This window comes from Pseudorasbora parva, chromosome 12 (assembly GCF_024679245.1).
Source record: "Pseudorasbora parva isolate DD20220531a chromosome 12, ASM2467924v1, whole genome shotgun sequence".
NCBI lineage: Eukaryota > Metazoa > Chordata > Actinopteri > Cypriniformes > Gobionidae > Pseudorasbora > Pseudorasbora parva.
This window is the reverse complement of record NC_090183.1, coordinates 10,574,974-10,596,745: the sequence shown is the minus strand read 5'-3', so window position 1 is coordinate 10,596,745 and position 21,772 is coordinate 10,574,974. Positions and strand designations below refer to the sequence as shown.

General features: G+C 37.6%; 2 protein-coding genes across 2 annotated transcripts in view; both read right to left on the bottom strand.

The window, feature by feature from the left end:
- Positions 1-5,514: 5,514 nt before the first annotated feature.
- Positions 5,515-21,772, bottom strand: part of LOC137093476 (uncharacterized) — a 74,882-nt gene continuing 58,624 nt past the window's right edge. The window contains exon 3 of the transcript XR_010908468.1: positions 5,515-5,614. The gene's annotated coding sequence lies outside the window, so the exon portion shown is untranslated. The remainder of the gene's footprint in view (positions 5,615-21,772) is intronic.
- Positions 14,397-15,381, bottom strand: LOC137093475 (uncharacterized). Its single transcript, XM_067458286.1, has one exon. The coding sequence runs from the start codon at positions 15,231-15,233 to the stop codon at positions 14,466-14,468; it is 768 nt and encodes a 255-aa protein (XP_067314387.1). The 5' UTR covers positions 15,234-15,381; the 3' UTR covers positions 14,397-14,465.

The window sequence follows — 21,772 nt, the reverse complement described above, 5'->3', positions numbered from 1 at the left end:
AAACACAGCTAAATAAATTACTAACTGAGCTGTTAGCCCTGACAGAGAAGTGTAAAAATCAGGAGGAGACCATTGCAGATCTCAAGGCTGAACTAGTAGCTAAAAAGTTCATGCCTCCCAAAACGCTTAACAGTGATGGGACTAAAAAGCATGTTCATTTCTTAGATGAGGTGACTTGCTCTAATGAATCTGAAATGTTTAGTTCAGAAAATGCATGTGCAACTCGAGGAAGTGTGCCTATTTCAGTTCTTAAGGTGATGCAGCACTGCAATAGCCCAGAGTCATGTACCAGACCGCATGGTGCTCAAGCATTAGAGAGTCATGAAAATCCTCAAACTCCAGGAGAACAAAGCAGTCAAACCTATGGCAAAGAGAACAGGTTTTGCAGTTCCTGTCAGAAAATAGGCCATTCAGAGGTAACATGCTGGTCATTGGGCAGGGGTAGACCGCCACCTTATTTTCAGAAAAACAGGAAATTCCTTTCTAAGGGTAAAGATAATCGCTTATTTGAAGGTACAACTCTCAGTGAGCTAACTGCATTGGTCATGCAAGGCCTTCACCTATTAACCTCACTTGCTGGTGGGCTAGTAGCCTAATAGCAATGAGTTTAATAGATAAAACATCCAAATTGCAGTGATCCTGCTTGTATTTTCAAATTTGTAATTGTAAATAAACATGTGCGCATTGAACACACATTATAGTTTTTTGTGTTAATAAAAACACCTAGGCTATTTAAGTTTATTCTTTAAAAACAAGATTGCTTTACTGTAAGTGCATGAAACACTTAGGATAAAGGTTGTAGATGCTATGCATTCTAGACCATGTATCTTGTAAAAACAGAATAAATGTGTTTCTTTGTTGAATTTGTTTGTCTCCCAAGTGGAGCATAGGATTGCCATGTGGCTACAGTGTTATTTACAATTGCATTAACCATGAAAATACTATAACGTATGTTGTGTTAATAACTCAGGTGATCATGTACATCCATGACACCACAAGACTACGCTCAGGTTAGTAACACGGACTAGAACACAGTTTTTCGGTGGAGCATTAAAGCACACCAGGCTGATGTTTTAGAGCTCCGACTAGCACATTGGCGTTCAGATACGTAGACTTGGACTGCGGGTTGAAAGACTAAAGACGTCTTCCGTTTAGAACAATAACAAATTGTTAGACCAATCTAAATAGGGCAACCCTAATTCCTGATTGTTGTAATATTGCTCTAATTACGTAGACGTGGAAAACCACGGCATGATTATAGAAAGTCACTATTAGAGATAGTAAGTTGGTCACTTGATTCTGTGGTTGTGGTCATGGGCCTCTGATTTAAAGCAATTTACATTAATTACGAGAATTCAAATCCAAGGGGACTGAAAAAAAATATCTTGGAATGATCAACGTGTAGCACGGGCGTCCAAGATATCAGTCACTGGCCTCTACTGAATGACCAAGACTGACGAGTTTGCGAAAGAGATTGTACTCTGACCGGTGCGAGACTCAATGTTATCGGAATCTTGATTACTGAGTATAACACAATGTATAAGAATTGAATTGAAAGAAAATAGAAACCTAAAGTTAATGATTAACATAATCATTTAAAACCTGTTCATTTTATGGAGTCAGATGAAATAACGAGGTAATACATATAAATACATGTATTGGATTTAATATTGTTGTGTTGCATTGGTTCAATTCCCAGTGCCAAAAGGGAGGGGTTGTGCTGTTATCTTTTGCCTTTACAAGAACACAGCTAGAGCTACATGTGTGGCACTGATAATAGCAAACCAATTCACCGTCACCGAGGTGCAACACCTAAAATGCAGAAGTACCTATTTTTTTTTTTTTTTACAGGTCACAGAGACCTTAATTAATCAAATGTGTATGTGACATCGTAAGCAGACAACACCAAAACAGGTGAATTAATTTCTGCCCACAGATCTGACTGTAATGAGAGCAACTGGAAATAAAACCATGGGAACCAACCCATCGGAATTCGAGACAGTATGAGCGATAAAAGCTCTGATTAATCCAGAAAAATTCTCCAGCAGAACTGGGGTTTCTAATGCTCACAGCAGACTGTGAAGGCTCGACTGTAAGAACAGTTTTAAGGTGTCACACACTTTACTAAAACAACAGCAGCAATTCAGACCTGGCCGATGAAACTCTGTTTCATGTGACAGCCAGGATGAAAATTGCATCAGGCATAATAGTGCCATTCAAATAAATCCACACCTGACTGTGAAGCTGTTGATAATGTCAGAATTAACTGTGATTCTCTGCATTATTTTTGTCTCAGGTTTACAACTGCAATTCCTTGGAGAACGGACGCTGGAAAGGGGCTAACACCCCAAAGTGGGCAAACTCAACAATGGAATTGTCAGAGCAACTTGAAATGAGGGAGATGGGTGCGAATACACTTGATGGGGTCATTCACACTTCACAAAATGTATATATGACCTCCCAGTGTAGCACTGGAACTAAATTTTGCAACACAGATTGTTATTGATAAGACTCCACCCATCTCCCAAAAACAAACACGGAACACACACTTTCTTTACTACACCCTCATATCACCTGAAACAGATCAAATCTATCCAGGCTGTACACTACACATCAAAGATGGCATAGAGTCCAAAAGTGTTACTTCACTAAAGATCTATTGTCCATCTTTTCACACCAACAGATCCAAATAGCTTCAAACACACAGGACAGTATAGTTGGTCCCATGATGACAGTCTATTAAAGACACACATAGCAAACGCTATTCACTACATCCTACCAACTCATAGGACTGCTCACACACACACACACACACACACACACACACACACACACACACACACACACACACACACACACACACACACACACACACACACACACACACACACACACACACACACACACACACACACACACACACACACACACACTGTGACAAGGAATACACAATCTCCATTATTGTATGACTAAACATATTTAGATCTGCCTTAATTGCATTGGAAGATTCCTGAACAAACACAGTGGTTATTATATATATATGTATATCTTCATAATTGTGATTGAATATTGAATATTATTGATGTTATTATATATGCATATCATCTATTTAAATATATAAACTGCACTGACTTTTTGCTGCATTTCCTTAAGTAATTCAGACCAAGAATACTTAAATTCCGCTATCACTTTATCCCAGTGACAGTGAAGAATTAGGTGATTAAATATATTTAATCCACCCCACCAATTATGACCTTAAAAAACATTTGAGAGAAGGTGTACCAATCGCACTGCTGACGTGAACCCACATTGTTCTTTCTTTTATGTTTTCTTGCATTATATGTTCTTAGGCATTTCTTTACGGCTTCAAGTTCATCAGTGTTCAGTCGTTAAGTGGCCATTAAGACTCTTTTCAGGTGTCAACTACGGAGAAGCCTTCCACCTATTGAAGGCTACCCAGTGAACCACACCATTGGAGGTGTGAGGATTACACAAGGAGAGTCAGATTATCGGGAAGGTGCTACAGAAGCAGAAGCTTCCCCATGAAGAAGTGACACGTTAACTGAACATTCACCAAGGTCCGAGACTGACTCTATGAATATGCTGTGCTGGACTACAGGTAGAACACCTGAACACATTCACCCACCAGCTTAAACTCAAGCTACACACACCTGGTGAGACGGTGTCCTGCAGGTGAACAAAGAGCCTTCCGACGGTCTCTACAGCTGCTAACATTACAAAGACAATTTCTACATCTCAAGGATTACAAACCAACATCTAACTATGATCCCATAGGACCACCAGAGTTTGACCCAACGGGATCAAGAGGTGGAATCTGTAAGGCTGGAGAAAACTAGTAGATGCTGGAAATTTCTAATCGCTCTGAGAAAACAAAGGACATTAGCATCTGAACTCATTCATACAGTTAGAGTCTCTGTCCGAGACGACATCACACTGAGTGAACCATCTATGAATGACTCTAATTTACATGCCTTTCCTTTCACATGAAACTTCCCCCAAACTACTGCTCCCCCAAACTTGAGATCACCTGAAATGCACCAGAAATCTCTTTGTTACAATGTCAATCCTCACGATACAGTATTATATGTGTTTGATATCATTTGAAATGTCTCAGTGCGACTGGTACAAATATCTCTACTCCACAGAAGTAAACTAGAACATCATAAATGTGTTAAGGGTTTAAAGATATATTTCCTTGGTGTATGGTGGGTGTGGCTTTCAGCCATTTGGCCTCTCTTCTAATCAGGTCTATAGGACCTGATCAATGCAAATTCCTATTGTGAACTCGTGTTTCCATTTGAAAGAGTTTCAAATGGTTCTGGGTAGGTATCTGGTTCTGGGTATTTAAGGAAATGTTGCAAAGAGCTCAGGGCTCGATACTGTACTCAGGTCAGCCCGTAATGCTGGACGTTTTAACCCATGCAGCATTATGTAACCTTGATAAGTCAGGTATACATCTCATTCTTTACTTCAGAGTATTTGATGTGAAGTATACCTTTGAATTTATTATGTAATTGGCATTATACATTTACCTGACTGTTAATAAATTTATTGTTACACTTTGATTCTTTCTGACTTGCTCTGGAATTATTCAGGTTACGAACAGACATAATTTCAACAAAGGGTTAAACGGAATAATTAAATGTGTACTTAAACTATTAAATATAAATGACCAAATAACCAATTGGCATTCCAACCTAAATTCTAAATTATGATTAAATGGAGTCAGATTAACGAGGAATTGGAATAAAATCCCCCTTTGCCCCGCTGAAAAGACGAACGCGCAGCGACCTTCAACCGCCGATCGTTAGCCTCCATTGGGACGATTTGGGCGGCCTTACAATACCAACCTATTCTGCACTGAGACAACGCAGAGCCTGGCAAACAACTGACGTAATATGACGCGTAAAAAAACATTTCCTTTTTACTAAACAGCCATTTTATCTACTAAATTTGTGGTCTTATGTCTTTTAAAAACATTTTAAATCCTGCATTACCTTTTCATATGGTATTTTAATAAAAGTTTGTATTCATTAAAAAAATGTAACCTGCAATATGGCCTTTAAAGCAGTCATAAGCAGCAGCAGGCAGTGGTTTGAGGGAGAAGATTTAAAGTCTCAAGTCTGTGGCCAGGGGAAGGCCCCAAAACCCAAGAGTGTGTGATCTCTCAACACTAACATGACATGATGCTGAATAGCTGTCTAAAAATAAAATTATTATTTTTTTAAATAAAGCACATTTTACACATTTATACAATTTTATTAACAAGGAAACATCTTGCAATTAGACAAATTATTCAAAATTAGGCTATAAAGTGAAAAAAACAGCAACAGCAACACAAGGCCACACATATTGGTTTACATAATCACTGACAAAGATTAATCATATGCATTTTAACTATACTCTTTTTATGTTTTATTTTATTTTTATTATTTAAAATGAAAAAAAAAATGCATATTAGATATTAAACTGAATACTCAGAACACTAAGCACAATTGTAATACTTGAAATCTTGAAACATGAAGTGCATGCAATTAAAAATGTCTGGTTCTGAATAACTGATTGAAAATCAGACTTGGAAAAAAATCACAACCTTTCTTTACCTTATTTGAATTAAGGAAGAGAAAATGTTAAAAAGGAAGAATAAATCAAATCAAAATGTAGCCAGAAGAGATCCTCATGTATAAAAATGAACAATAATTACAACAATCGTCATAATCGTCTCAGGAAACTCAACATTGAGGCGGTCAGCTGGTTCTGACTCCTCTCTCACACCTCTTTCAGCAGAATCCCATAAGGACGAATGGACTTCTCCACGATCTCCTTCTCTTTAGCAGCAGGTGCCGTCAGGAATCTCAATCAGCCAGTAGTCCGTTTTGCTACATACTTTCAACATCTTTGGATTGATCCTGTTCTGCATCAGGACTCTGTATCTCTTCCCGGTCTTTCTAGATGTAAATTCCGTGCTGTAGCTAGAAGCCTGATCTATGTCGTATGTTGAATAGATTCCTCTCCCATAGACTTGTCCAGGTCCTGCTTTGTAATGGGTTTTGACGATACCTGTAGCACCCTGAATGCTGGTTCCATGATAGGACATGGGCCACTCACCAGCCATTGAGTAACTTCTCCATCCACCCGTGCCCAGCCAGGCGTTTCCATCAGGGTACTTGTCCAGGACTTTGAGACCAAAGCGGTACCATCCGCATGGACGTGTATATTGCTCATCACCCCGCATGCATACTGACTCGTCACTTAAATTTCTGAAATCGAAATCAAAGCAAGGTTCGAAGAATTCATCCATGTCCACAAACATCTCATTGCGTAAACTCTGCATGTACTGAAGAGAGCTTCCCACATCACCGCTAAAACCAAAAAAAATGTAGGCACAGTATGGCAGCAGTGAAAAAGTGATATATACTGAGTACAGTATAAGAATCCAGTGATCTGTTTGATCCAGTGTAAGGCTTCAGAAAAGTACCTCCGTTCATCGTGGTTCAGGCAGGCTGCACACAATGGAAAAAGTCAGTGTTGCTCTTATAGTTACAGTCAAACCAAACATTATTAAAAAAGACCAGTGGGTGCAGAATACTATAGTTCATTAAGTGAAGATAGCAAAATAAAGCATTCTGTGACATATTATACCCAAATATTCTTCATACAGTGGACTACCAGTTAAATTTATTTTTAAAAAATTGGGACCAAAATTATTTAGACATTTTGACCTGAGGATGTTTTATTTAAGTGTTTTTCTTTTCTTTAAAGGTGCACTATGCAACTTTTCCATCCGCTATAGGGCGCCTATTAAAAACAAAGGAGTAGTTCGATGGCCAAGTTTGAGCACAGCATCTTGGGATATGTTGTCTTTACCTCACAGCCGGTGGGAAAGAATCGGGATAGGACTCGGGCAGAAATTGACAGATGCGGTTATTAACATTACTGTAGCAGAGCAGGACAGTGTTGTGGAACTGTGCAAGGCTGCTGGAGCGATTTTTAATGAGCTGAACAACACACCTCGCGGGCAGCAGGACTTTTATTATGACGGGACACAGTCACCGGGCAGAGATATTCTATGGATAGTAGGGGAATAGCCTGACAAGCCTGACCCACATCAAGATGTTTGGTCTGGAAACTCACCATTGACAGGACTCAATCAGAGGGGCGGGGTAAACGGTTGTCTTTCAAACTCCCTCTGCACGCGAAAGGATAGCGCTACACCAACCAGAGCAACGAAGGAGAAGTGGAGCTCTTGATGGATTAAACATTCTCCATATCGGGTCGGCAAAACTCTGAACATATCTTCCCTTTTTAAGAATGACTTCAGTGCCGTTCTTTGTTTTTTTCACAGAGAAAAGATTAGCTCCAAGTCTTCCAGAGCCGTGGTCAAAGCTGATTCGAAAGACCGCCGTTCGCCAGTTTCTGTGTTTACTAGAAGCACGCAAACGCAACTCGGCCGTCGTCATTATGGCCCCGCGCACCGACTCTATACACGATGTGATTGGCCCGGCAAGAGTTAGGCGATTACAGCTCAGAAGTGTATTGAGAGTTGCTAGACGACACTCGCGGGCAAATTAGATTTGCTGCCACTAGGGTGTGTCTAGATTTCCAGGCTAGTAGGGGAAGGTACCGATCCTTTGTCTATGATTGGCTAGAAGGGCTCTCCTCCGATTGGGTACATGGCAGGCTGTCAGCTAGTCTGCTTTGTCTGTTTTGATCATCTTTACAACAGAAGTAAACAAAGTCAATCCAACATATACCGAGCGCCGGCGCTATTTCCGTATGAGGTAAGGCAGCTCTGTTTAGATACATTTGAGTGTGGTGAAAATTATGTTATGACGTTGCTCTGTGCATTCTCTCGGCAGCTGCTTTGACATTTGTTGCACACTGCTAAAAGTAAAGCATTCTGCAGAATAAAACCGGAAACCGAGGGTAACGCAGATATGACGCAATTGACAGGCGTCATCTGACCTCCCGGCTCCTTGGTTAAAATAGCAATTTTCTCACAATTTACAAATAGTTGGAAACATTTGGAATGTTGTAAGTAGGACATTTTACTGCAAAAATACTACATAATCCACCTTTAATTGTCAATGCGACGTTTTACACCACAGACTGTCACGGTTTATGGGTTCAGTGATTCATTCTCTCCTTGGCCCTCATTTATCAAAAGTGCGTACACCAAATTTCCAGCGTACACCTTGTGTACACCCAAACCCACGGTGACTTTGAGATTTATCAATATGCACGTTAGCGTACGGCACGCTCAAATCCTACGCCAGCTCAGGAGGTGGTGTACGCACGTTTGAGTTAGTGGGGAAATGCGCAGAAAAGCAATTCCTAACACCAAAACGCACATGACAAGATATGCTATATGACCCACTGTTAAAAACCACAACAACAACATTCAGTGTTGATTTTTGTGCAACATGAACGTCAATGTTTAATTTGTGTGACTTTACCAAAGCGTTTGATTTGTAGGCATATGTATTCCTCCAGTCGTGAGCCTGTGCGCTTTATCTGACGGTTCAGGCCCGCCTGGCCCGGCAGCTGCGCACGGACTGGGACTAAAATAATTCAGACTGACAAAATAATAAAAATGACCTTCTTCTTTTAAATAATATTAAAATCAATAATAACAACATTCTTCTTCTAAATAACAAGCGTCGTTAAGAATAAGAATAATAAGAATAAGAATCATACTAATTGTCATGTAATTATTAATGTGAATGAATGGTACTCCACATCACATCATCATCACTATTGTACACCCCAATACATGCCGTGATACGAAATTAAATGCTAATTGTTTCAAAACGTGCTGTAAAATAATGCATTGTGATGGTAATTTATCATCGAACAGCTATTTAAACTGCTGGAGTGCGCTTCTCAACGCCCACACTGTTAACAGTAGGCTACTCGTAATTTGGGTCCATATTTTGTTTTTGTAGGTGCCTTTATTCCCACTCTTTAAACTCTCAAATAAAACAATTTCGTTTTTTTTTTTTTTTCACTTCCCTGGTGATGGTCTCGATCATAGACCGTAAAAAAATATGGACGACTCGACATCATCCGTTTCCGCTTGCCATATTTGAAGCTTTCAGGCAGCCTTGCACGGCGCGGACATCTTGGGACCGAGTCTGCGCAGTAGCGATTTCGGGACCGGAGTTGCGCAGTAGAGCGCAGGAAGTAGAGCAGGAAGTACAGTCGCGATATCAAAAGCCCGCCCACACTCTCGCAGATGCAGAACAATTAATTATGTTGGTGTGAAATAAACAGTTATGGAAATGTAGAAATTAAAGCTAAAGCTCTAATCTGCTCCCAAAAATTTCGAAAAAAGTCCGTTAGTGCCTCAGTGACAACTTCACTCAGAGAAGACGTCAGTCTCAGCTTTCAATCATGACGTCACACCCCCGTTTTTATAGCATCAAATAACTAACTAAAACTAAACTTATTTTAAAAACGAACACCTGAAATGAAATCATCGTGATGATAACTGCCTTCAGTGACATAAACTACCTTTGGGGGAAAATTTTTGAAGTGTAATTTTATTATTTAGTTTGCCTCGCGTCCATTAGAAATCACAGAGGCGCGGCTATACTGGGACCGGTCACCGGGGGGCGATCGAGGCGCGAAAGCTTCAGTAAATAAGAGGGAGACTGCAGGCTTGGTCTCGATGGGCGCGTCTCAATCATCTCACTAGTTCACGAGTCAGAGCACTGATCCGGGAGTCAGCCCATTGACTTATCCGTGCCCTGACTAGTGGACTAGTGAGATGATTGAGCGTGCCCGATCTCCACGTCGGAGAAGTTTCGCTTCTTTGCCGTCTTCTGTTTGTCCATGGCGTAAAATGAGGGCGTGGGGGAGGCGGAGACTTGAATATATAGGGGCGTGTTATTCTAATGACGATCGTTTTCAGCCGCCGCATTTATCAAGGGCAGGTATTGCGTACACCTGGATTGCAGAGGTGCGCACAGCTTCATAATTCAGGCGGTGAGAGGAGTGTAAGCATAATCTTACGCCAACATATACACCCGTTTCTACGCAAGATTGATAAATGAGGGCCCTTGTGTTTGTGTGGTGGTGTTGGAGGCGTGGCTACTGATTGCTCATCTCCTCATCATCCCCAGCTGGACCTGATTATCTCCCCTATTTGTTCACCTCTCTCTCTCATTATCATTGCCACATCGTTACAGACTTCCCTTGTGCGCGCGCGTGCGCACGTTCCTGATCTCTGAGGTTCTTGGTCTGGTCTTCTTCTTTCCTGGAGGCTTGTTCGTCGTTGAATTGCCAATTGCGTCCCTGCGTCACAGCCTTGCACGCCTGCATCTCCTGCCTGAGATCCTGTCTGACCTGCTGCTTGAGACTTCCTGTTAATCTTCCTTTTTGTGAGACTTGTCAATAAACATTCTAAATCGCTATTGGGTTCTGTGTATTTTTCCCGTACACCCAGGCTGACACAGACTGAACAGAGTTTAGAATTGCTTGGGAATTGGTTGACCTAAATTGCTATTATCTAATTGTGTACTTAAAGGGGTACTTCAGCGCTGGGAAGATGAATCTGTATTTAAACTGGGTCATTAATGTAGTAGAAATGTGAAATTATTTTTGAATTTGGTGCTTTCTAGACTGAGAAAAGACAGAAAATGTATTTTTGTCTCATGGGGATGAAAGACTACAATTCCCAGAATGCTTCGCTGCCCTGTGAGGCCATTCCCAAAGCCAACGCTACTGGATTACAGTGACTGAGTTCAGAAAGTACAATTAACTACTGAACGTGTGTTCAATATAACGATCGAGTTGCCGCGTGAGTCTCACAGCAGACTCAGATTAGGAGTCAGATTACATTTAACGTCATAAATGAGTTGATGAGCTCTCATGATGAGAGCTGAGGTAATCGCGACCACATTCGCGGCATACATTCACAACGCATTTTCAGTTCATGCCTTTGGAAGCTTAACTTTCATAGAAATTAATTTGAGAAGTTAAAACACTTACATTGCTTAGCATCCGTTTAAATTAATGCCTGTAGCTGAGCTGTGCTGTAAGTGTGATCTCCATTTCCCATGCACGAGATGAAAACATGCGGAAATGGCTCCCTCTGCTGGCTGTAGTCTTTAGCCTCTGGGCAATCATTCCTCTCGTGACGCAAATATCATCAATTTGCGTCAGGAGAGGAACTTTTCCAGAAATAAAATGCATAAATCTGTCTCAGGGGAATATAAGACGGGGGAGCACGATCATTTGAATATACTCCAGGGTTTCTACTGATACAAAGCCATATGCTAATCGCTGAAGTAACCCTTTAAATTTAACTTCTGACAGCTGATTGTAATAAATTACACTTTTCTATCAAAGTTATCTAACAGCCAAGATGATTTTGTTCTGACACAGTCTAACTCGTGAGTTCTTGTCATATTTTATCATTTTCTAAGCTATAGCGAATAAACAGTGATGTTGAAGGTGACCGAATACATTTTGGTTTTACTGTATATTAACTGAAAGGAAGTTAAGGAAATTGATATGTATTACGTTTGCTTTACAGCAGAGCTTGTAAATGTGCAATAATGCAATAAAACATTATGACACTCACATTCTTGATCTTGTTTATGATGGACTATGTTTCAGCTGAGATTACAAATGAGAAACTAATTATCATATTTTTCTGGGGATGGTTTTTAATGCATTCCTCTCTCTCTCTCTCTCTCTCTCTCTCTCTCTCTCTCTCTCTCTCTCTCTCTCTCTCTCTCTCTCTCTCTCTATATATATATATATATATATATATATATATATATATATATATATATAAAAAAAATAAGAGGGTGTGACATGTTCAATGTTCTAACACTTCTCATTTCAGTTTTTTTTTTTCACTATTATTTTTACACAGTTCTGAATTTTCATGGGTTGTTGGTTTTGTAGTATTTTCTATGACTAAATAATCCAGTACACATTTCCAAACCCAGCACAAATCAAAGATCTGCCCATACCTTTAAGTTTGAGAGCGCTGCCCGAAATATCAGGGGGCGACCGTACCAAACTTAGCCAAGGTCCGGTCCTCTATGGAGTTTCAGTATTCAGGTTCAGATAATAGGTATGAAGAAAATAATCTTTAAAGATGTAAAAAAAAAAAAAAAAAAAAAAAAAACCTGCCCATTTAAAGGCTTTGGTTTACTTGCAGTTTCAGAATAAAAATTCCAACATAAAAACAAGTAATCTTCACCTCAAGGTTCAGCCTCAAACACAGATATTTTATAGTTCATACAGAAGCACAGGATTAAAACCCTCCCATCATAGATCTTATTTGGACACACAAGCTTAACTACTTTCTACTAGTCATGGCTTGTCAAAAGTCAAAATTTCCAACTACCTCCTGGTATTCTTTTTTGTCTTTGCTGTTTCTGCAAAGCACTCATGTCAAATGCAAATGCATCTGTTTTGCTCAGAATTTCTGCAATGGATTTATTGTGAGAATGCACTATATCATTTGGGTCATCTGACCTCACAATAAAAAAAATGTACATTAAAACCACTCATTTAGTTAAAAAAACACCACATTAATTTTTAAAAATGTCAACACATTTGCAACAGCTGAAAGTAACTATTTTTGACCAACCAAATATCAGTCTCTGAGTAACGTCCTTTATTTAATCCACAAAATAAAATGAATTCCGTTAAAATAAGCATAATGAATAGATGTGATGAGACTATTCGCTCATCCTCAATGACGAAATTCATAACTGAATCTTGTAATGAATGTCATTTCAGATCTACTTTCTGAATATGAATTATTATATGCATTGAAAGGCAACAATACAAGCAGCGTAAAACGGTTCAGCCACAAATTCAACTGACATGGCTTCTCTAATGTATGATTTCACAGTCTCTTCAGACGACACTGTACGTGAAGTATAATCTTCCAGAACTTCTGACTGAGGCTGTGGGGACTGGGGAGTTCAGGAGTCACAGGTGTGTAGTCAGGTCGGCACACTCTCTTGCAGGGACTGAGGAGAACGGACAACAGGGGAGTGTGTGCAGTGTTCTCATGAAGTGCTAATACTCAGGTGAGAGGGAACAAGTGGATGGAGCTGAAGGATCAATCTCTTTAGTGCTTCATTCTCAGTTTTATACTGAGACACCACATTTTTGAATTTTATATTTAATTTCAGTGTTATTTTTAGATTTTCTAGTCAGAAAAAAGTAAAGGGTTATATTCCAGGAAATCATGGCACACAAAGGAAAAAAACAGTATCTATCTTGTATGATAGATAAGTAAAATTGCGTTAAGAGTAAATTGAAAAAGTGTTATAAACTAATGGCCACATGAGCTTAATAGTTTCATTTTTAGTTTCAAAATGAGCAGCCGGGCAGCCTTTGGCCTCAAGCCTGCAAAAGTCATTTGTTGGAAAACCCAGGATTTCCTTTTATAAGGAAACAAGCAGGTCGATTTTTAACATTCATTCGTTTCTAACAGTGATAAGAATAACAGAATACACAGAGGGTGAACCAACTGCAAAATGCAAAGGAGGTACTGCACATTCCAGCATAAATGCTCATGTTTACTACTACTTTAAGAAGAACATTCCTCTGTGTTTTTGAAACCAAACCTGTATTTTGACAGGTTATTGTGAAGTCCATTCTTCTGTGTGTAGGCCTTTATAAGATGGTGAAATCATATAAAGTTTTATAAAGTGAAAATTTTGGTGTGATTTTTACAAAGTGACTCCAGACTCAGTATTGGAGAAAGCAGGTTATGTGACATACTAAGTTACGGAGTTACTAAGTTTTGATCATGTCTTATTTTAGTTGCAAACAGAGGAAACTTTCAGGAAGCATAGCCTCATTTGAAATAAACCACATTTTTATCTTTATTCAATTTGTTTATTAATATGAAGATAATTCATATTGTATAAGACAAATTGTTCAAAAGTATAAAGTGGAAACAAAAGCAACTATATGTCCAATAAAAGTAGGCTATAGGTGTACACAAAAAAGCAAATCAGGCAAATATTTGTCTTTACATAATCAATCAAACAGAGATTAATCATTTTTACCATATTTCATTTTACAAAAAAAAAAAAACATTTTATTTAAAATTATAAAATTGCAGATATTAACCTGATTTCCGAGAAAAATAAACTTACAATTTTACTTTGCAAATTACAATTTTCTAGTTTAGAATAATTGATTGAAAAGCAGATGTATTTTCATCATTCAACTTATTAATACTGTACTTCAAAAAAAAAAAAAAAAAAAAAAAACCACAACCTTTCTTTACCATTAAGAATACATATTCAATTAGATTTAAGGCAGATCATTTTAAAAGGTAGAATAAATCAAATAGTTTCAACAACAAAGAGATGTATTTAAATGAACAATAATTACAACAATCGTCATAATCATCTCAGGAAAATCAACATTGAGGCGGTCAGCTGGTTCTGATTCCTCTCTCACACCTCTTTCAGCAGAATCCCATAAGGACGAATGGACTCCTCCACGATCTCCTTCTCTTTAGCAGCAGAGGTGCCGTCAGGAATCTCAATCAGCCAGTAGTCCGTTCTTTGGCACACTTTCCTCATGTTTGGATTGATCCTGTTCTGCATCAGGACTCTGTATCTCTTCCCGGTCTTTCTAGATGTAAATTCCGTGCTGTAGCTAGAAGCCTGATCTATGTCGTATGTTGAATAGATTCCTCTCCCGTAGAGTTGTCTAGGTCCTGCTGTGTAATGGGTTGTGACGATACCTGTAGCACCCTGAACGCTGGTTCCATGATAGGACACGGGCCACTCACCAGCCACTGAGTAACTCCTCCATCCATCCTTGCCCAGCCAGGTGTTTCCACCAGGGTATTTGTCCAGGACTTTGAGAGCAAAGCGGTACCATCCGCATGGACGTGTATATGGCTCGTCACCCCGCATGCATACTGACTTGTCTCTTAAACATCTGAAATCGAAATCAAAGCGAGGTTCGAAGAATTCATCCATGTCCACAAACATCTCATTGCGTAAACTCATGTACCGAAGAGCGCTCTCCACATCCCCTCTAGCACCTAACTGGTTCAGGAATTCTTGACCCAATATGGCAGCAGCGATAAAATTGTATATATCAAATTCAGGATCAGACTTTAGTGACCCCTTTAAGCCAGTGTAAGGCTTCAGGGTAGAACCTGTGAGAGCCGAGAGGGCCTCCAGAACGACTTCTCTGTTTATCGTAGACATGGTTCAGGCAGACTGCACACAATGCATAAGTTTCAAAAAGTTTTCTATTTATATGGAAAGAAATGAGAAATTTTGTATCAATACAGGTCAAACACGTTTCAAATGAATGCTTTTTTTCCAAGCAGATCAAAACAGACGGAGAAGATTGTCTACCCCTGAAATATGCTGTGTTAAAGTTAATGAGATAATTAAGAGATTATTTAAGTGATGATTGACCATTAATGATTAACACCTGATGGTAACGAGCAGAATCACTCAAGGACAGAGAAACACAAGATCTACAACTAACTTCAGCCATAGCCTTAGATGAAATCAACTGAAGATAAAAGGAGACATCAAATCTCTGAAGGAGGATTAAACAACTCCACAATTACTTTTGTCATACTGTACTTCTACATATGTTTTTATTGAGAATGAACAGAGGTTTAGATACTGATGTTTTATGGAAATCATTTTCACCATTGTGGTGATTACCCAGATAGCAGACAAACAGTGAATCAGCGTTGAATCAATGTTAAGGCATCAACTAAAATATCATTGAATCAATGTTGAGATGTCAATGTTGAGAATGTTGATTTTTCATCAGGTTTGCACCCTGAAATAATGTTATTTCAACGATGAAAAATAGATCAAGATGGGCTTAAAATCAATAGTTTTTCAACTAAAATCAAACCACTTATTTAAGTGAATCAATGTTGAATCAATGTTAATGCATCAATCAAAATATCATTGAATCAATATTGAAATATAACATTGATTTTTCATCAGGTTTGCACCCTGAAATAATGTTATTTCAACAATGAAAAATAGATCAATCTTGCTTTATGTACAGCAGGATTCTATGCCAGTTCATTTGTCTCTTTATTTTATTCATTTTAATCAGAGACCATGTGTGGCTGCTGTCGATATGATTTTGCATCAAAAAGTCACTCAAAGTAAACAACATCCTTCAGTTTACATGCAAATGTATTTATTTATGCCCCCACAGTTACAACAGGAAATCTCACATTGACTTAAAACAATTACATCTGAATTTATGACACAAATGAGAAGAGCCTGGAAAAACATGACAACGTGCATCTGCAGAATGGAAGTACAATACAAATGTAAACTTTCCAATAAATACAGAAATTACACAGTACTACTGAAAGAGAGAAGGTAGAAGAAAGAATGAAATACTCCAAACTCAGGGGGTTCCACCATGAGCACCCAGATAGCAGACAAACAGTGAATCAGCGTTGAAACAATGTTAATGCATCAACTGAAATATCATTGAATCAATGTTGAGATGTCAATGTTGAGAATGTTGATTTTTCATCAGGTTTGCACCCTGAAATAATGTTATTTCAACGATGAAAAATAGATCAAGATGGGCTTAAAATCAATAGTTTTCCAACTAAAATTAAACCACTTATTTAAGTGAATCAATGTTGAATCAATGTTAATGCATCAATCAAAATATCATTGAATCAATATTGAAATCTAACATTGATTTTTCATCAGGTTTGCACCGTGAAATAATGTTATTTCAACAATGACAAATAGATCAATCTTGCTTTATGTACAGCAGGATTCTATGCCAGTTCATTTGTCTCTTTATTTTATTCATTTTAATCAGAGACCATGTGTGGCTGCAGTCGATATGATTTTGCATCAAAAAGTCACTCAAAGTAAATAACATCCTTCAGTTTAGATGCAAATGTATTTATTTATGCCCCCACAGTTACAACAGGAAATCTCACATTGACTTGAAACAATTACATCTGAATTTATGACACAAATGAGAAGAGCCTGGAAAAACATGACAACGTGCATCTGCAAAATGGAAGTAAATACAAATGTAAACTTGCCAATAAATACAGAAATGACACAGTACTACTGAAAGAAAGAAGGTAGAAGAAAGAATAATACTATAAACTCAGGGGGTTCCACCATGAGCAATGCCCCGAAGCCTTTCAGGTTGTAATGGAGCCAGTTATGCACCGTCCCAGCAAAGATAAACTCTGATGCCTCTTTTTATCAGCATTCACAGCATCTAAAACAACAAGAAGTTAGTAAATATTTGGAAATGTGATTAATTATACATTACAAATATAGCCTCTACAAAAAGATGAAACTTGAAATTTTATCAAAATCTTGATATCCCAGTTAAAACGGTATTAAATTCAGGACTATTTAATGCATTTTAAAATAGACTTTAAAGGACCAGCAGTCACACAATGAATGAAAAAGCAAAGTGACTATATCCGGTGTTTTATCGAATAATATTATTGTATTTAATAGTAAATAAATAAAGTGTGAAAATGAAACAAGTAAATGAATGACCAAATAGCTAAATTAAGAAAATAAAAGAGGAGCTGTATAGGCTACATGGTGGTTTGGAAGAGATTTTTTCCATTAACAACACAAACTGGAGGCACAACTGTTTACTAAATTTCTGTAGTTTGATATAGCTGCCTACAGAACTTAAAGATCTCACTCTTTTTTCTTGCTGCATTAAAGATTAAACTGTAATGATGTAATTGTGATCTGCTCTCGTGATGATATCGTACAGTTGAAGCTGAACTAATTGTATTTCCCCTCACCGCGCTAACAGGTCAATCAGTTCTAGTTCTGCTTCAGCTGTGAGATACTCTCACGAGTGGCGAACACAATAACTAACAAGCCAGAAATTCATCTAACCTTCCGATCGCCTCTTGTTTATACACTGGACAATATAGGATGATTCTAAATGATTCATCTTTGTGTGCAACGAGTAAGATGCGTTTGTGGATCCGCGCCGCGCATGCATTCATTGACTTGTGAGTCGATCCTATATGGCCTCAAAATCCAAATGAATCAAATAGGATCGACTCACAAGTCAATGACTGAGTTGCACGAGTCAGAATTCGGACGCAATTCACAGTGTATATGCCAATCTTAAATAAAAAAAATGAATACAAATATGATATGGTTTGGTGAAAAACAAACTGAAACTCAATGTATTAAGATTATCCTGGCCGTTGGTTGTGTAACTTACGAGGGCGCTCATGTGACTATTATTAACATTACAGTTCACTCTAACTCGTTGAGGAGAAGCACACAAGTTGTAAAACATAAAGATGAATAAAAACACTAAATTAAAATTGAGATGAATTTTATAATTATATTTTTGTAGGCCACTTACCTCTAAAAAAACACGACCGTTGTCCTGTGTCTCTTTTTGGCGATTGAAGTCTGTTCAGCTGCGCTTGCTTTGGTTGATTGGTGGATGTCTTGAAGGTGCATTACCGCCACCTGCTGGATTGGATTGTGGCGCATTCGAAAGGGACACATATTCTAAATTCTTTATTAACTCTGTATTCTTTAGATAAATAATGAAATACATGTACATTCTACATGATTTAAATAATAATAATAGGCTACATTTTTATTTATTTAAAACTGATAGACTAAATTTATGGTAGAAGTTCTTTGTTTTTGTTTTTTATTTGTTTTTTTTACATTTTTTTATTATAATAACATGAAACACAGAATGACAACATTACATGCAAGTAAGCAGGAAAATACCTTTTAAAAAGATTCATAATTTTTTACAGCTTTCTTATTGGAAGAGTCAGAAATCAAACACGCATACAATTTTAACTCTTCCAGAAAAATTTAAAGAAAGGCTTACAATTACAAAATTTAAATTTATGTATTCTTTGTGAATCCACACACTCGTTGGTGTACTCATTGTATCCTTTGAGGATAATAAATGTGCTAACATTCACACAAATGTAGCCAATTGATTTGGACTTGCCTTAACATGTTGAATAATGGGACAGATAGATTGACCGTAAGCCTCACCAGTGGAGAATTAAGATGACCAAACATCAGCATTGATTCAATGTTTGTCTTTTCAACACTGAAAAGCATGGAATTATCAACATTGATCCAATATTATTGAGCAGTGAATTTTCAACATTGGTCCAGTATGGTGTTAGCATTGAATTTTCAACATTGATCCAATATTACTTAGCATTGAAGTTTCAACCTCAACCAAAATGATGATTCTGATGGAATTTCAACATTGAATCGATGTCACCATGCTATCTGGGCAATGCCCCGAAGCCTTTCAGGTTGTAATGGAGCCAGTTATGCACCGTCCCAGCAAAAATAAACTCTGATGCCTTCTTTTTATCAGCATTCACAGCATCTAAAACAACAAGAAGTTAGTAAATATTTGGAAATGTGATTAATTATACATTACAAATATAGCCTACTACAAAATGAAGTGAAACTTGAAATTTTATCAAAATCTTGATATCCCAGTTAAAACGGTAACATTAAATTCAGGACTATTTAATGCATTTTAAAATAGACTTTAGAGGACCTTTAGAGGACACACAATGAATGAAAAAGCAAAGTGACTATATCCGGTGTTTTATCTAATAATATTATTGTATTTAATAGTACATAAATAAAGTGTGAAAATGAAACAAGTAAATGAATGACTAAATAGCTAAATTAAGAAAATAAAAGAGGAGCTGTATAGGCTACATGGTGGTTTGGAAGAGATTTTTTTTTTCCATTTACAACACGAACTGGAGGGACAACTGTTTACTAAATTTCTGTAGTTTGATATAGCTGCCTAAAGATCTCACTCTTTTCTTGCTGCATTAAAGATTAAACTGTAGCTAATGATGTAATTGTGATCTGCTCTCGTGATGATATCGTACAGCTGAAGCTGAACTAATTGTATTTCCCCTCACCGCGCTAACAGGTCAATCAGTTCTAGTTCTGCTTCAGCTGTGAGATACTCTCACGAGTGGCGAACACAATCACTGACAAGCCAGAAATTCATCTAACCTTCCGATCGCCTCTCGTTTATACACTGGACGAATATAGGATGATTCTAAATGATTCATCTTTGTGTGCAACGAGTAAGATACGTTTGTGGATCCGCGCAGCGCATTCATTGACTTGTGAGTCGATCCTATATGGCCTCAAAATCCAAATGAATCAAATAGGATCTACTCACAAGTCAATGACTGCATGTGCAGCACCGTTTCCACAGATGCACATTTTACTCGCACAGATGAATTATCTTAATACTAAAATCATCTCATAAAATAGATGAACACCTCACAACAAACGACGCATGACAAAAAAAAGTTGCACGAGTCAGAATTCGGACGCAATTCACAGTATATATGCCAATCTTAAGAAAGAAAAAAAAAATGAATACAAATATGATATGGTTTGGTGAAAAACAAACTGAAACTCAATGTATTAAGATTATCCTGGCCGGTGGTTGTGTAACTTATGAGGGCGCTCATGTGACTATTATTAACATTGCAGTTCACTCTAACTCGCTGAGGAGAAGCACACAAGTTGTAAAACATAAAGATGAATAAAAACACTAAATTAAAATTGAGATGAATTTTATAATTATATTTTTGTAGGCCACTTACCTCTAAAAAAGATGGTCATTGTCCTGTGTCCCTTTTTCGCGATTGAAGTCTGTTCAGCTGCGCTTGCTTTGGTTGATTGGTGGATGTCTTTAAGGTGCATTACCGCCACCTGCTGGATTGGATTGTGGCGCATTCGATAGGGACACATATTCTAAATTCTTTATTAACTCTGTATTCTTTAGATAAATAATGAAATACATGTACATTCTACATGATTTAAATAATAATAATAGGCTAAATTTTAATTTATTTAAAACTGATAGACTAAATTTATGGTAGAAGTTCTTTGTTTTGTTTTTTTATTTGTTTTTTACATTTTTTATTATAATAACATGAAACACAGAATGACATTACATGCCAGTAAGCAGGAAAATAATATACCTTTTAAAAAGATTCATAGTTTTTACAGCTTTCTTATTGGAAGAGTCAGAAATCAAACACGCATACAATTTTAACTCTTCCAGAAAAAATTAAAGAAAGGCTTACAATTACAAAATTTACATTTATGTATTCTTTGTGAATCCACATACTCGTTGGTGTATTCATCGTATCCTTTGAGGATAATAAATGTGCTCACATTCACACAAATGTACCCAATTGATTTGGACTTGCCTTAACATGTTGAATAATGGGACAGATAGATTGACCGTAAGCCTCACCGGTGGAGAATTAAGATGACCAAACATCAGCATTGATTCAATGTTTGTCTTTTCAACACTGAATAGCATGGAATTATCAACATTGATCCAATATTATTAAGCAGTGAATTTTCAACATTGGCCCAGTATGGTGTTAGCATTGAATTTTCAACATTGATCTAATATTACTTAGCATTGAAGTTTCAACCTCAACCAAAATGATGATTCTGATGGAATTCCAACATTGAATCAATGTCACCATGCTATCTGGGTAGTGTTTCATCTAGTTGAGCAGTTTGACTTTAAATTAACATTTCAATCTTTGTAACAGTGTTTTGCCAAAACACATTTTTTTGCAAAGAAATGTGATCTTGTTACATGCATCATGCATCTGTTACAGTTTGTTGTCAAGTTTTAAAGATCAAGCTCACCAATCTTATACTGAACAAAAGCAGTTGTTTGTTTT

Bases quoted from the DNA above. Each gene is read 5' to 3' on its own strand.
- LOC137093475 (XM_067458286.1), bottom strand. From the start codon at position 15,233: ATGTCTACGATAAACAGAGAAGTCGTTCTGGAGGCCCTCTCGGCTCTC.